The sequence below is a fragment of the Mus caroli genome, unplaced genomic scaffold, assembly GCF_978045245.1.
Source record: "Mus caroli unplaced genomic scaffold, Mus_caroli_1 scaffold_20, whole genome shotgun sequence".
In the NCBI taxonomy this organism is placed as follows: Eukaryota; Metazoa; Chordata; class Mammalia; order Rodentia; family Muridae; genus Mus; species Mus caroli.
Window position 1 is genome coordinate 11016546 of NW_028227275.1, and position 15955 is coordinate 11032500.

At 40.5% G+C, this 15955-nt stretch overlaps 1 protein-coding gene across 7 annotated transcripts in view; it reads left to right on the forward strand.

Moving 5' to 3' along the window:
* Sorcs1 (sortilin related VPS10 domain containing receptor 1) overlaps window positions 1-15955 on the forward strand; it is a 527192-nt gene that overhangs the window by 376964 nt on the left and 134273 nt on the right. For all 7 annotated transcript variants that reach the window (XM_021151490.3, XM_085833868.1, XM_085833869.1 and 4 more), the window contains one exon: window positions 1491-1555. In XM_021151490.3, coding sequence (XP_021007149.1) covers window positions 1491-1555 — 65 coding nt within the window. The remainder of the gene's footprint in view (window positions 1-1490; window positions 1556-15955) is intronic.

Sequence of the window (15955 nt, forward strand, 5' to 3'; positions counted from 1 at the left end):
TGAGTCTGTTGACCTTTGTACTTTTCATTCTCTTGCTTCCTTCCTCTTTTGATCCTTCTTTCTTTCCATTTTCCTTTTTTTTTTACCCTTTTATATTCCACATTTACAATTTTACCATAATATGACAAGACCTATGACTATGAGTATAAATGGTTAAAAACAAAATCCTCGCAGTACCTACATTTGTCATATGCACATATTGATGTGTGTGTGTGCGCCCCTGTGTTTTATGTATACAAGTGCTTGGTGATGAGACAGGCTACTCTCATATCTGTGACACCCATGAAGTAAATTTTGTGTCAAAATCTATGTCACATGTTTACATAAAAGTAAATATTTGTTAATAGGAAATGCTGTCCTCTTAAGCAGCATATATTTAGCAGAAGTGGCTTTCAATTGTGTCTTTAAAAAGAGCCTGAGAGACCACAAAGGAGCTGGAGCAGAGCATTCCAAAGTATGAGCAGAACCACTCAGAGGCTCACCCAGGAGTGTGCAATGGATGTGGCACTCTAGGAGCCGCAAAGTCTTTCAGTGTGTCTCATCATCTGACAGCAAAAGTGAGATGAAGCCTGGCATGTGCAGTTTGAGGCTCCACATTAAGTCCTGAAGTGATGTGCACTTTTGAACTCTCTCCCTCTCTCTTCAAGGATGCTGGGGGTAGACTGTAGGACCAGTTTTGAAGAATTTGACTCTTTTCTTCATAGAAATGGAACCAATTAATTTTCCATGAATCCTGCTTAAAATGAAGCACAAATGTACTTACATTTATGTGATCCTGCTCTATAAAAATTCTAGGGGGATTGTGAGATTGCCTCTCTTATTTATATAACAGAACAATGATTTTTCTATTTGATGTGCTCTCTAAGGAGTTAAAAATATGTTTTCATTGACATCAATATCCAGATTTAGGACATACTAGGATGTGAGAGACATCTACATTTTTTGTTGTTGTTATTGTTGTATTGGTCCAGTGCTTTTGTTGAGAATGGTTGCTGCTACAGGTGTCTGTTTGTTTGTTTGTTTTCTGTTTTTAAAACTGGTTGTGTCACATAATGTAAACAAAACTTTATAGGATTTTGTAAATTTGAAGCGTCATACTTTAGTTATATCAATTTGCTCTGAGTCCCTGGGCAAGTCAACTATCTAAAGCAGTATGCTGGATATTTTCCTGATGAGTCCATCAAGTCTAATGTGAAGCTGGTGATGTGGTGGTAAAATGTATGTATTCCACTTACAGGACATGTTTCCAATCTGAGCTAAAGGACACAGAGTGTCCTTGTCAGTTCAGCCTGGCCATAGTCAAAGGATTCATGATTGTTTTTATTTCAAGGGGAAATTTTGCTGTCAAGCATTAGACATAAACAGAGTGGCTACGTTCCCAGGATTATGGTCTCTGAAACCTGCAGGCATTAACAGTCTGTGGGAGTCACTGAGGTATATGTGAAGTTATTAATGTGAAATGTTCCTTTTTATGTTTTGCCATTTTTCAGGTCTGTGATGGGGTCGAGCAAAGAACCAGACCTTGTGCATCTCGAGGCCAGGACTGTGGATGGTCGTAAGTAAATCAACTGCGTCCCCCATGTTCTTAGTGGTGTTAGTTTTGTCAGTCAGTTCTGAACCAAGTCTACAGCCGCAGGAGTGACCATCCAGGTCATTTGGGAATGGGAATGTTTTTTGTGTCTGGGAATCCAGAATTTGCCTAATAAATACATGAACTTCCACAGATTTATAAATCTACCTCTGCATATATACAGATTTGTTTTTGTTTGGATAGATGCAATAGAGGAACCATGCTAATCCAATGACTTTCCCTGATATAAAGTTCTAATACTCTGGATTCCCCCCCAGAGCAGAGTGACAGGCATGTAGACATGAAAGAGAGCCTCAGAGTTCCTCATAGCTATCTGCCTTTTGGAATTGATTTTCAAAAATATTTATTGTATTTCATGCACTTGAATGTTGTCTGCATGAATGTCTGAGCATCCTGTGTATGTCTGATGCATATGGAAGGCAGAAGAAAGTATTGGGTGCCCTTGTGTTAAGAACCATTCAAGCTACCATAATGGGTAATTTTACATCAACTTGACACCATCTAGATTCATCAGAGAGGACGGAGCCTCAATTGAGAAAATGTCTTCATAACATCAGGCTGTGGCAAGCCTGTAGGACATTTTATGAATTAGTAATTCATGGAGGGCCCAGTCCATTGTCAGTGTAGCCACTGATGGGCTGGTTGTCCTGGGTTCTATAAGAAATCAGACTGAGCAAGCCATGGGGAACACGACAGTAAGCAACATATATTTAGCAGAAGTGGCTTTCAATTGTGTCTTTAAAAAGAGGCCTCCAAGGCCTCTGCATCAGATAATACTTCCATATCCCTGCCCTACGTGAGTTTCTGCTCTCACTGCCCTTGATTATAATGAAGTGTGAGGGAAATAAACCCTTTCCTCTCCATCTTTCTGTTCATGGCATTTCATCACATTACTAGCAACCCAAACTAAAATATAAACCTATAATATGGTTTTCTGGAACCAAAACAGGACCCTTTGCAAAAGCAACAATGTTCTATACCATTGAGACATCTCTATAACTCCCCACCCTCAACACACACACACACACACGCACACACACACACATATACTGGCATGTGCACACACACTTTTTTATGAGACAAGTTCTTTAACTGTCCTAGAAGTGCTCATGTGGGCTCAGCCAGCTGGTAAGCAAAGCCCTGGTATCTACCTGCCACCATCTCCCCAGCACCAGAGCTACAAGTCTGAAAATATCCATGCCTAACATCTGTCAAAACATAGGTTCTATGGTTGGTGGTTCAGTCTCTGTGAGCCCCCGTGAGCCCAAGTTAGTTGACTCTGTAGGTCTTCTTGAGGTGTCCTTAACCCCTCTGACTCATTCAATTCTATACACTACTCTTCCACAAGTCTCCCTGAGGTCCACCTGATGTTTGGCTGTGGATCTCTGCACCTGTCTCTATTCACTGCTTGATGAAGCCTCCCAATTGGCAGTTGTTCTAGGTTCCTGTCTGCAAGCATAGCAGAGTAGCATTAATAGTGTCAGGGATTGGCTCTCTCCCATGGGATGGGTCTCAAGTCGGGCCAGTCATTGGTTGGCTATTCCTTCAATCTCTGCTCCATCTTGATCTCTGCCCATCTTGCAGGACAAAGTTGGGGTTGAAGGTTTTGTGAGTAGGCTGATATCCTCCTCCCTCTAATGTAAGTCCCTCCTGACTGCAGGAGATGGCCACTTCAGCCTCCAAATTCCTACCCCACTGGTAGGAATCTCAGCTAGGATCACCCTCATAGAGTCCCCAGAACAGCCCCCATCCCAGGTCTCTATCTAGTCCCATGCCCCACATCATTTTCCATTCTCACACCCAGACTGGTTCTCCTCTTCCCTCACCTGATCGCCATTCTCCTCTTCACCACCCCTCCTACCAAGTTCCACCTAGGCCCTAAACATTTAGAACAGATGTGTAGCTTAGTCTTCATGTGGGTCCTCTAACAGCTGCAACAGGGGCTGTTTCTGACTCTGTTGTCTGCCATTGAGTTCCCTTCCCCTTAAATGAACTGACAGGTTGGACCTGAGTGGGAGAGTTCTGCTGACCCTGGATTCTCCAGAAGTAGGTGGTACCCAAGGGATGTTTCTCCTTCTCTGAGAAAAAGGGGTAATTGGAAGAGGGACTTGTACGGGTGGGACTGGGAGAAGAGGAAGGAGGGGGCTGAAACTGGGGTGTAAAATATATATAAATAAATGAATGAATTTTAAAAATCAATGGAAAAAGCAAATGTGCTGAGTTCCACTTGACTGGATCCTATGTGGAAAATAATTAAGGTTAAATACTTTTGGAGGGGGAAATGTGGGTTCTAGAGGTCATGCTCTTATGCTTGCAAGGTAATCCCTTTGCGAACTAAGCTATTTTCCTAGCACCAAGCCCCTGTTTTCTAAGGCATTTTGTTGTTGCCAGTGCTGGTTGGGTTTACTTTGGTTTCATTTTGGTTTTATGGTTGTTGGTGTTCTCAGGTTGTAAGACATCATCCAGGCAACACCTCGTTGTTTTGTTTGGAGATTCTCAGAAAACACTTTAAGAGAAAGGGAGAAAAAATGAATTATGCTCATGTGAACCTCACAAACAGCAGGAAGGGCAGTTCATTAGACTAGATTTCCAGCCTAGGATAACCCATATAAGATCTCATTCATTAGTCACATTAGAGTAAAGAGCTTCAGTCAGTGAGAATTGAGTGGTTAGGTACATGATATCCAGGGAACTAGGGTACAAATCCAGAACTCAAACCCATCTATAGAAATATCTCAAAAAGCCACTCATTGCATCACCTTGAAAATGCCATTTCAACCCTTTATGTCTCATTTTTATATGAAAATTAAGAAAGTTCATAGTAATGGTTCAAAGTTAGCACTGATTGACCAATCATCTTGTGATACTTATGACAAGTATTTTAAATAATTTGCACAATTATTTCTCCTGACAGTTTTTTTAGACCATAAGTTTTATGCAAATTTTACTACATGTCGGTAGTAACATGGGTAGGGTATTTAGAGAATACAAAGGAGGTTGGTGTCTAATCACAGAGCCCATTCAGATGAGAACAGGAAAGCCAATACATAGGAAACACTGTGTACAGTGACCTTTCTGTCCAACATTTAAGCAACAGCAATGCAAGTTTCTTTCACCTGCAGTGGCTCTGAAGATCCTCTGCTGAGATACAATTTATTATGCATAAGTAAATGCAAAACAAGTGGTGGAGGAGACAAATGAGGAATGAAAAGGCTCATAGGAGGAGAGGATTAAGGGAGTAAAAATAGGGACAATGACCTCATATGTATAAGATAACAAAAATGGTCCACCCTACCACTACAACACAAAGATGCCATATGCTCAGCACTAATCCAGAGAGTGAATATCCTTTGCTTCTAGCGTGGTCCTCAGAATTGGAAAGAAGCTGGCTCACTTCCCATAATTCCCATTTCCCTCTCCTTACCTCTTATAGATGCTAAGGTAGATGATAACTGCACTTCTAACCTCAAGCCAGAAAAGTAAGTCATCCATGGAACCCAAATCCCAGAAGCCACACATCTTGCAGGACTTTCATTTGAAATCGTCATGGGATGTTTTCCTTTCTAAGGATTTTATGTCCTCTTTGGAGGATGCCTATGTTTTGCACATTGTGATTGGGAACACAGAACTTGACTCCAAGACTGACCATCCCTTACTTCCTGCACACCCAACAGGGCTGGCCTGTGTGATATTCTCACCCTTGCACCTGACACAGAAGGCCTTCACAGTTGGAACTTCTTTCTCCCTCTGCTGGGCATTATCTCAGTGAGCCTTCTATTTCCCTGCAGAAGGTGATATTATCTTGAACTGAAGGCCCAGATGTACTACACTGCATAGAGAGAAATCTTCTACTGAGCCATGAAAGCACCCAACTGCTTTAAAGATCTCATGGACTTCCAAATGGGCATAGTCTTCTCCTGTGGCTTAGCATAGCATGGCCCCTGCCTATTTCCTTAGCCTATACCTCCCACAAGCCCTGATTTGAAGCCCTTGCATTTGACCCTAGCTGCTGGAACTAACTCATCAGGTTATGTTTTCCCACAAGAAGCGGATACTTGCTTTTGCTGTCGCCTGGATACCTTCCTCTCTTCCTCTATTTTAAACAAGTGAGTGTGGCTAGTTATTGTGGATGGCTTAGCCCACAGATGAATCCTGTATTTACTTGAGAAAACTGCCTTTAACCTTGCCATTTCAGCCACTATATTTGACAGTATCTAACTATTTCCCTTCATAGCTTTGAAATATTACATTACACATGTATAATTGTACAACCAACTTTTCCTGCACATACATCAGTCTGTAAACTCTGTCAGGGCAGGGATACTATGTCTTACCAGTCTTCTGTCTGTAGCATACACCTGCTCTATGTACATTATGAGTTTACCAAGCCTGTGTGCCTGAGTTCAAGGCACATGATTGACAGTGCCACCACTCACCGATTTCTCCTCACATACCATATTGCCCAGAAATGTTGAGACATTATCTTTCAAACTTTGCCATTTATGTATGGCTCATCTGGGGGCCTTATTAAGATGTGAACTCTGGTTTAGCAGGAGCCCACAATTCTACAGCCTCAGTGATGCCCAGTGGAGCTGGTCTGTGCAATAATGCACTCTGGTAGCAAAGTTTCACAGTAGAAAACTAAGAGAAAGTATTTCATGGAGTTTTAGAGTTTTTGAGGTTTGGAGTATGATGCTGTTTATCACCTTTTGGTTTCCTAGGCTACATAACCCAGTATCCTGGAAACAGCAATGCCGTTGATCATCCACATATCCATAAGTTCTTATACTTAATATTATTGTGCTCATGGAAGACATTGGGATTTATAATGTCAAAGTGCCACACTAGACTCCACTCTCACAAGGCATTGTATATGTCATTTTCAATTTATCTATCTGTTGTACATCATCTTTTCTTTATCCTTGAAAAGGCAGCATATACAGAAACTACCCAAAATCGAGAAAGGTATTCAATAAAAGTATTCCATAAAAGTATTGAATTTGAGAAGATATCCCTACCAAAACTAAACAGCAAAGAGAAATGCCTATTAATTGTAATGAAAGATTAAAGCATAACATATGATGTGCTTCAATGAAAAAAAATAAATAAAAGAAATCGCATTGAAACTATAGTATCCCTGGCCCTCTCTGGCTCTCAGCCTCTTACTCCCAATCTCTCTTCTGCTCCTGCACTTCCCTTCTCCAGACAATCAGAAACATTGGCTGCAGGTAACAGAAGCAGAAGGGAAGACAGAAGGAACGTACAGAGTTCAGAATAGTCAAGTAGGGAATACATTTATCAAAACCAGGCTGGCAGCTGGTCAGTTGCTCCCAAAACTCCAGTCTATGCTATCATGGCTTGTCTGAAACGCCTCTTTGTTCTTTTCCTTTTTTCATTGTACTGTGGGGAATCTCAAGGTTCACATTCCAGGCCACATACTTTGCTTGACATTCCAAGGTAGTATGTTTTTAAACTTTGAAGAATTCATCTTTAATTTAATGTATTCACAATCTTTTTCTGCCAAGGCAATGAGACGTTGGACACACACATGCACACAAACACACACACACACAAACACACACACACACACACACACACAGACACACACAATGCTTCACTTGCCAGTTTGGCTTATCCCATGTGGGTTGCAAATGCTTCTCTACGTTTGTTAATCCAAGTTTCATTTTGATGTCATCAGCTGTCCTGTGATTATAATTATAATTCATTTCTATTTCAAAGGAGTCCCATGTTTGAAGGACCATGAGTGCTGGTAAGGTTCATTCTATGACTAGTACTGATATCTTATCAATTATATACTGGAATACACAAGTCTTGTAATTTACAAATGACGCTATAATGGTACTAACAATACATGGCATTCTGCCTTGGCAAGAAAAGCTAAAAAGAACAAGCATGATTAAAAGCAATCATACACGTGTCACCTGAGACTCATGAACACATGCACTAGACATAGTTTTGTTATCACTATCCATACTGAGCTGTGGACAAATTGACAGACCTTCACCCAGGATGTAAAGGTTTTACTGTTTCAATATCTCTATGAGTGCATTCACATTATATGTACCTGTTATAGTAAGAAAGAAATAGGAAACGAGGCTCTGTAATTTACCTCATTGGTGTTTAGGTATATGTATGTGTCATCAGAGAGAGAATGCTGGCCAGACCATTGTACTGAAGGCTTCAGGAAAAGCCATGTCTCATTTAATCCTTGTTCTCCATCTAAAACATCTAAGCTCAGAGCTTGACATATTCAAGACTCATTGAGTGACTGAGTAATGGCAGGTGAGCATCACTGTGCTGGCATGTTGTCCTAAAGAAAAGTGTGATGCTGGGGTCTTTAATCTCATACACACGAACCCAGGCAAGTTAGTAACTCTCTGAGGTTGCATGTCCTATTTCACGATTGTGATTTTGGCAGAAAAGAACATAACCTATAGTGTTTCTCGTGCCTGACATATATAGATATAGATGTATACATATATCCATAGGTAAGCATGTGTGAGGCACATACCATGTAGTGAGACCTGCAGAACCAAGGTCTGCCCTCATTGTTTCTCTCATCTACTTCTGAAACTGCAGCCTCTGTCACTGACCTGAGTGTTTTTGTCCTGGTGGTGATCCATGCCAGTCTGGACAGAAGACAAGGGACAATTACTAGTTTCAGAGTCTGTTTGCATGGCTAAGTAACCTTGTAACAACTTTGTCAAGGACTAGTCTCTTTCACTGGGGAAAACAGGCTTTGGTTCTTTAGCCAACTGTAAAAATGACTGCCCCAAAACTCTGTAAAATAAACCTTAAACCAGCTCATTATAAATGGAGATGAAGTAAAGGAAATCTCACAACTTTATTTCATTGTTGAGTCCATTAATTCTGTCTTGGGTGAAGCCCGGACGTCTCTTTTATATTTCCCGTGCTTACCATTACAATTGTTTGTCCACATTGAAGGATACAGAATATGCATACTGTAGACAGATGAGATGGGGCTGCTTAAACTCTGTAACAAGGGAATCCTGAGCTTAGCCCTTAGCTTTGCCAGTATCCAAGCCATCAAGTATTGAGCCACTGAAAGTATTGAGTTACTTCTATAGCAACAGCAACAACTTTATTAAGAATAGAAATACAGCAACAGAACTGTGGTCAGTAGTCACAAAGTCACAAGGCAAAGCCACTCAATGGCCATTATCTCATTGCTGGGAAATGGTAGTCAGGTTGGGAGAATTTATATGCCCCAGTATAGGGGAATGTCAGGGCCAGGAAGTGGAAGTGGGTGGGTTGGGGAGCAGGGGGCAGGGAGGATATAGAGGATTTTCAGAGAGGAAACTTGGAAAGGGGATAGCATTTGAAATGTAAATGAAGAAAATATCTAATAAAAAAGCCCTAAAACCAAAACAAACAAACAAACAAACAAAAAAAATCAAGGCAGATTAATCATCTCACCTATTTCTTAGAGAAATCTTTCTTCAACAAAATAACAATAAAAAAAATTTGTTCTATATTTTTCTGGCTCATTCAATAGGCATAGATATTTCTTTTATGCTATCATCTCAGTTTGAAATTTTAAATGTCATTTCTGTAGTTTCTTGTTCTATAGTTTCTTAACCTCTATTAACTCTGGGAAAGCAGGGCATATGAATCCTCTGTGTGCTGGGGTAGGGATGAAATTCGTATGTCTATTCACAGACATGATCACTCAAATACTTCTCTTGGAAGTCATTGGGCCACAATTTGTGTTGGTGATCAGAAAGGCAAGTTAAAAGATTCTTTTCATATTTGACACTGGCTTCCAGTGACCACGTGATTTATTACTACAGGAAAACACATTACACAGTGAACTGTAATCTAATAATCACTGTCTCAGTAAAAGATTGACCTTTGACTATTTCAGACAATTCTGATGTGCACACATCTTCATTCTATTTGGTTAGTAATCACTCCTACTTGTACAATGGCAACATCCCAAGGGCACTGGTTAGAGGTACATCCCTGAACCAGAGAGACATGCATTTTAAATCCCTAAATATTGTCAGCTCGTGTGTGGCCATAAAGAGTCAGGCAATCAGTAGATCCCTGGATTGCTCTGTAGACTCTCAGCAATCAAGAATCCTGCAAATGAGTGTTAAACATAACCCATCTGCTGAGCAACAGAACACGCCATGCTCTTATTGTTCAGTTTGGAATGGACATGAGGGTTTTCACTTGATCCAATTCCTGATTTGATCTCTTACTCAGTGTACTTCAAAAGATGGCAATTCTCTGTAACACTTTAGAGAATATTAGCACGTCATGGGATTTGGGGGCACAAAGTATGACATATATCTATCTTACTGCTCACATTCCAGGCAGAGTTCCAACACCAGCAAATATTGGTTCCCACAGAGAACCTTCATGCATTTCCTCCTTTAGTCAGTTTATGGGAACATATATGCTAGAACCTTGGAAGGGGTTAGGGATCCAATTTGTAGTATGGTTATGATTGCAACAGGTTGAGAATTTCTCTATAACTGAACAAATGCACCCTCACCTATCTCTCTCATGTTCAAATGGGGCTTTGAGCTGTGGACAGAACCCAGGAACTGGCATCAGTTACAGTTCTTCCTGGTGGGGTCAATTGGACGTATTTTCCATTGCAAATGTCTAGATTCAAGGTGTTGCTCCTTTGTAATGAGGCTTTTTGAAGTAGTAGCCTACAATTTGCCTCTCAAACTCACCTGGAAGCTATAAAGGAAGGGGATACGGGCTTCCCTTATAATGCACATCTTATGATGATACCACCCTAATAGGCTCACATAAGCCACTTTCATGTTAGATGCTTCATGGCCATTTCATGCTACTTCCTTTGCCTCCTATGCATTTACCAGAAGGTCTGTACTTCCTAAGGACAAGATCCCAAAGCTGCTCATAGAACCTATGCCCTAATTCTGGGCAGAAACCTGCATTTCTGTTGGACCCTTAGAATCTTTCAGGATGTGGCAGCAGCAGTCTGTATGCATGTGAGTGATGATGTCGAATACATGGAAAAATTACAGGTTTAGGTTTTCTGACTCTAGCTTTCAAGAAGCCAGGATCATAAAGATGCTGGCAGGTTGGCATGAATTTCTTTTAATCCTGTACATTAAAAAGCAATAGTAAAAAGCACCATGGATTTTGGGTTTTGCTGCTTCCTTTTAGTCCTTGGAGGTAGGTGCTGTTGTTGTATTATCCCTCATTATAATAGGAAAGCGAATGAGGCTTTGAATGATTAAATGCTTTTCCCATGGTCGTTATGCTAAGATTTAAGGCCAGGACTGCTTCACTCCAGATCTTGCATTTATTTATTTATCCAGCATATACTGCGTATGCTGTGCTGAGTCCTCTCATGGACAGGAATGAAGAATGGAGAAAGGCTGCAAAGGTCCTGCTCTCATCCAGGTTTACTTCTAGCTGGAAAGACAGATTGTGAATGAGGGTGGGATGTGTTTACTTGAGGAATGTCTATCCAGGCAAGTGAGAAACCAAAGCAGTGTAGAAGTTCAGGAATTGGAAGAAGCTAGCAAGGAAGAAATCTTTGGTAAGGTGGTATCTGATATTGGAGCCAAAACATGACGAATGTAAAACAGTGTGTGGTATGGTGGAAGAGTGCACAGCTGGATCAGCAAATCAAAGGACACAGAGTCTGGGTGTGCCTAGACAATGTCTGGACTATGAAGTGACAGGAACAGTGTGACCTTTGACTTTGTTCACTCCATGATGGAAAGTGGGAATAGTACTACAGTCCTTAGTGGGCACCTACCATGTTCCAAGTATGATATTTAGTATAGAGAACAGTAGCAACTCGATGTTCCTAAGTGAAGAAGTGGTTGGTTTAAAGTATCTTCCAGGGACTGTCCCTTGAGCTGTGTCTGTCCTAGAACCAATCTTATGACATACACATGTATAAATACATACAAACCAAACGAAACCAAATAAAGAAAAGAAAAAGGTTGTCGGAAGGAAAGTGGGACCAGTGAGTTTGCTCAATGGGTAGAGACACTTTCCACAAAGATCAATAGGGTGAGTTTAATACCCTGATTGCACATGATAGAAGTGGAGAACTGACTCTTACAGGTTGTCCTATGTCCTCTGCACACAGACTGTCACTAAAAAGGAAACAAAGATAATGTAATTATAAAAGAAAGACGCTCTAGCTATTTTCTTCCCTGTGTACTAAACTGTTCTCACTGTTTCCTGCTTCCTCTCACCTCTCATTTCCTCCTGGCTCTCCTTCCTCCCCTTTCCATCTTGCCTCTCCCTCTTCCTTTCCACCTCCTGCCCTCTCCCTCCTCCCACTTTCTTTGTAAGATTAATTTGGAAAGTTAAAACAATAATGTTCATCTCACTTTGTTAGGGTTAAGTGTGACCTATACAGCTTATATATGTCTTTCTGAACTGGATCCAGACATTTCTAGTGTGGACGTCTAATGTGCTTAACAGTGCCTGCGAGCTGGATCATTCCGTCCACACACACAGACTGTTCTTCCTCCAGGATGGCCCACATTCTTTCTTAACTTTGTGCCAAAAAATATTGTTTGGGGGCTATGGCTTATCTATGTCACAGTGTAGAATATTTTGCACATTTCATTGGGCTTCTCTATAGCTATCCTGACCCCTGACAAAGTCTTTTTTTCCTTCTTCGAAATAGAGCAATTTATAAATGAGTCTCTGTCTTCAGGAATCCAGACTGTGGAAGACATAAGTCCACTATTCTGTCAGATATTAAATGGGACAAATATAAGATCCTAGTCACATGAGAAATATATTCAGAGATATGAAGGTTAGAAGACTCTCAACCATAGACCTGGATATCTCACAAGATACACATAGCATAATATTTTTGCAAAGGGTTTAATGAATTTTCTTTATTTTTATGTTTTAATGGTCTTGCATGTTCCTAATTTCATGCTTCACCAAACTTTTATTATTCTAGGAATTCTCTGTTTTGTTCACAGCTTCTCAGTGCCAATAGACCAGTAAGAAAGACTTTCTTCCTATTTTCCTTCCTTCCTTCCTTCCTTCCTTCCTTCCTTCCTTCCTTCCTTCCTTCCTTCCTTCCTTCCTTCCTTCCTTCCTTTCTTCTTCCTCTCTCTCCCTCTCCCCTCCCCCTCCCCCTCCTCCTCCTCCTCTCCTTCCCTCTCTCCCTCTCTCCCTCTCTCTCTCTCTCTCTCTCTTTCTCTCTCTCTCTCTCTCTCTCTCTTTCTCTCTCTCTCTCTTTCTCTTATTTATTTATATCTCAAACACTGTCCCCTCCTGGACCCCCTACTAAGGCTCTCCCCCAATCTCCTCCCCTTCTCCCTTGAGAATGTGCCCTTCTCATAGATATTCCCCCTGACCCTGGCACATCAAATCTCTGCCAGATTAGGAGCATCCTCTCCCACAGAGGCCAGACAAGGCAGCCCTATTGGGAAGGGATAACACAGTCAAGCTACATCTTTAGGGGGAGCCCATTGTTAAGGGGATCCACATGAAGACTGAGCTGCACATCTGTTGCATTATGTGCCAGGGGGCCTCATTCTAGCCTGTGTATTTAATAAAAAACAAACCCAAAAACAGAACAAGGAGGAGGAAGAATGCAATGACAACAAAGAAAAAGAAGAAAGAGGAAAAAGAGAGACACTATTCGGTTTAGGAATGTATCTCAGTGGTAGAACATGTGCGTAGCATTTTCCAGGCCAATGGATTAGTCTCCTCCAATACCGAGAAAGGAAAAGGAAAAGAAAATTTAACAAGTTACACTGGTTCCAAAGAAATAAAATTTAAAGAATAAAAAGTTTGACTCATAAGATGATCATTTCAGTGCAGAACATCCCAAATAGATAAATTCTCAGGAATGTCTCAACACTGTTGTGCACATTCAGGGTTGATGTTGCCCACTTCTGATGATACCAGTGTTTAATACAGACACAGAGGATGCTAGAAAACCAATTAGAAGTCCACAGAAACAGCAGTGTGTTGTTGTATTTCTCTCTCTCTCTCTCTCTCTCTCTCTCTCTCTGTATGTGCATTGAGTAAGGATATTCAATATAAAGATTTAAAGCAAGTAATAAAGCATGAAGAAGAACATAAGAAAATTTTCTACGTGGATATATGGGTTTTAAAATTTGTTCTGCTTTAAAGTTGAACATTAACAGATGATAGGAAAGAATATAAGTGCTTGTGCATGCCTACAGTTTATATTCTGTTGACAGTGAATCTTCTGCAATATGAAGGTATATGAAATTCCTTGGAACTAAATACATATTTCTTAAATAATTAAAAGAATGCATACAGTCCCATAGGTGTATGATGTGTATTTTATCTTTTGTCTATCACTTAATAGCACATGAACTTGTACAAATCTCACTCCTAAACCTTGGATTCTTCACCTGTTTAAAACCACCAACAGCAAGAGCAAAAACTACTCTCTGTAATTTTTGTAAAGTTGAAGAGAGAAAAGGTCCTCGTGGTCCACTTGGCACAGTTCTGACCCAAGAGAGACACTGCTCTGGTAATTTTGGAGGTTAACACTGCAGCTGCTGTCAATGGAGACATCCTGAGCTCTGCCTGAGCCTCAGGAAAAACTTCTATTAAATCCCAAGGAGAATTTGAATGGAGGATCAGGAGAGGAAAAAAGCAACTCAAGCCAGCAGATCTCTCTAAAAGAACATAGGGTGTTTGTCCACTGAGAGTAATCATGTCATTGTGAAATGGTCGAGATTCTGAAAACAAGAGCTAGCCAGGGACATCAAAGATCTTTGTTTAGTCTTCGCAGGAGTAGGAAAGAAACAGATAAAGACCTTTCAGACCTTAGAGCAAGAGTTTGATTTTTACCATCGATTTATATTCTAAAATTCTAGACTTCTACTTACAGAAAGAGTCTGCATACTAGCTTAGGAAATAACCCCTCAGTAACCTGGCTTGTTGGGGTGAAGCAAGGGCCTTGGGGGTCACTCAAGTGAAAGGAAAGCCCACTATACAACAAGAAGGCTCATGTGTTAAATGCAAAAGTGGCTTCCATATTCCTATCCATGGTTACTATTTTTTCAGACTTGGGCTGCTGACCACTCTCTCCTACTGCTCACACAGGTTATGTATTATCTATGTGTGCAAGAATAATATTTTCCATTGTGTTAAAAATGAATTTTCTGAATTTTACTTTCACTTGGAAAATAGTATTTAAATGCATTTGTATGATACAGTATGGTATTTTCTTTAAGACTTTTATTCTTTTGTATTTTATTTACATTTGTGTGTGTGTGTGTGTGTGTGTGTGTGTGTATGTGTGTATGCACATGTGTTTACATAGCAGTCTGTGGGCAGAAGCCACAAGCAGAAATTATGGAACACACAGCTTGTTACACAAATGCTAGGATTACAACTTAGGTCGTCATGACTGTCTGACAGGTGCTCTTATTCCCAAACTATTTCTCCTAACCCAGAGTTTTCTTATTTGCCGTTATAATGTAGGATCATTAAATAACTCCAAGTAATTCCATTGCCTCCCATAAGTTGCATGTTTGTTGTAAAAATATTTAAATATACACTTCTAGCAATTTTGAAACAATAGTAATTATCATGGCCACCACTGTATGTAAGAAGTTACTGAATCATCCTCTTGTTTGGAATTTTCTATCTTTTGAGAGTAAGTCCCTGCGGCAATTAGTTGTCAACTTGATAGGCTATGGTATCACCCAGAAGTATGGATTTGGACTACTGTCTTGATTAGCTTATTGAGGTTGAAGACAGGCCCACTTTGGTCAACACTGTTCTCTTGACTGGAATTCCATACTGCAAAAGAAGGAGAGAGTGAGCTAAACACAGAAGTCCATTGCTACCCCCTTCTTGATTGTGGATAGAATGTGACCAGTTGCCACCGACTTCTACCACTGTGACTTTCTCAGAGTCATGTATTGAAGGAAACAAAACTTGTAAGGGCCAGTAATCCCTTGATTACTGTTTTATTGCTGTGAGGCATCAACATGATCAAGGCGGTTTATAAAATGGAGCATTTAATTGAGGCCTTATTTATAGTTTTATAGGAGGAGTCCATGACCACCACAGTGGGGAGCATGGTATCAGGAAGGCAGACATGATGCTGCAGCACTAACTGAGAGTTTACATCTGATCTACATGCAGGAGTCAGAGAGAGAGAGAGAGAGAGAGAGAGAGAGAGAGAGAGAGAGAGAGAGAGAGAGAGAGAGAAAGAGAAAGAGAATAGTGACTCTAATAAGAGACAAGTTGAAGGCTTGAGGAAAATATTTGCAAACCAAACATTTGATAAAGAGTGAATACCCAAAATCTGTAAAGTTGTCACCTCAGTAATGAGAAAACAAATAGCCCAATTAAGAAATT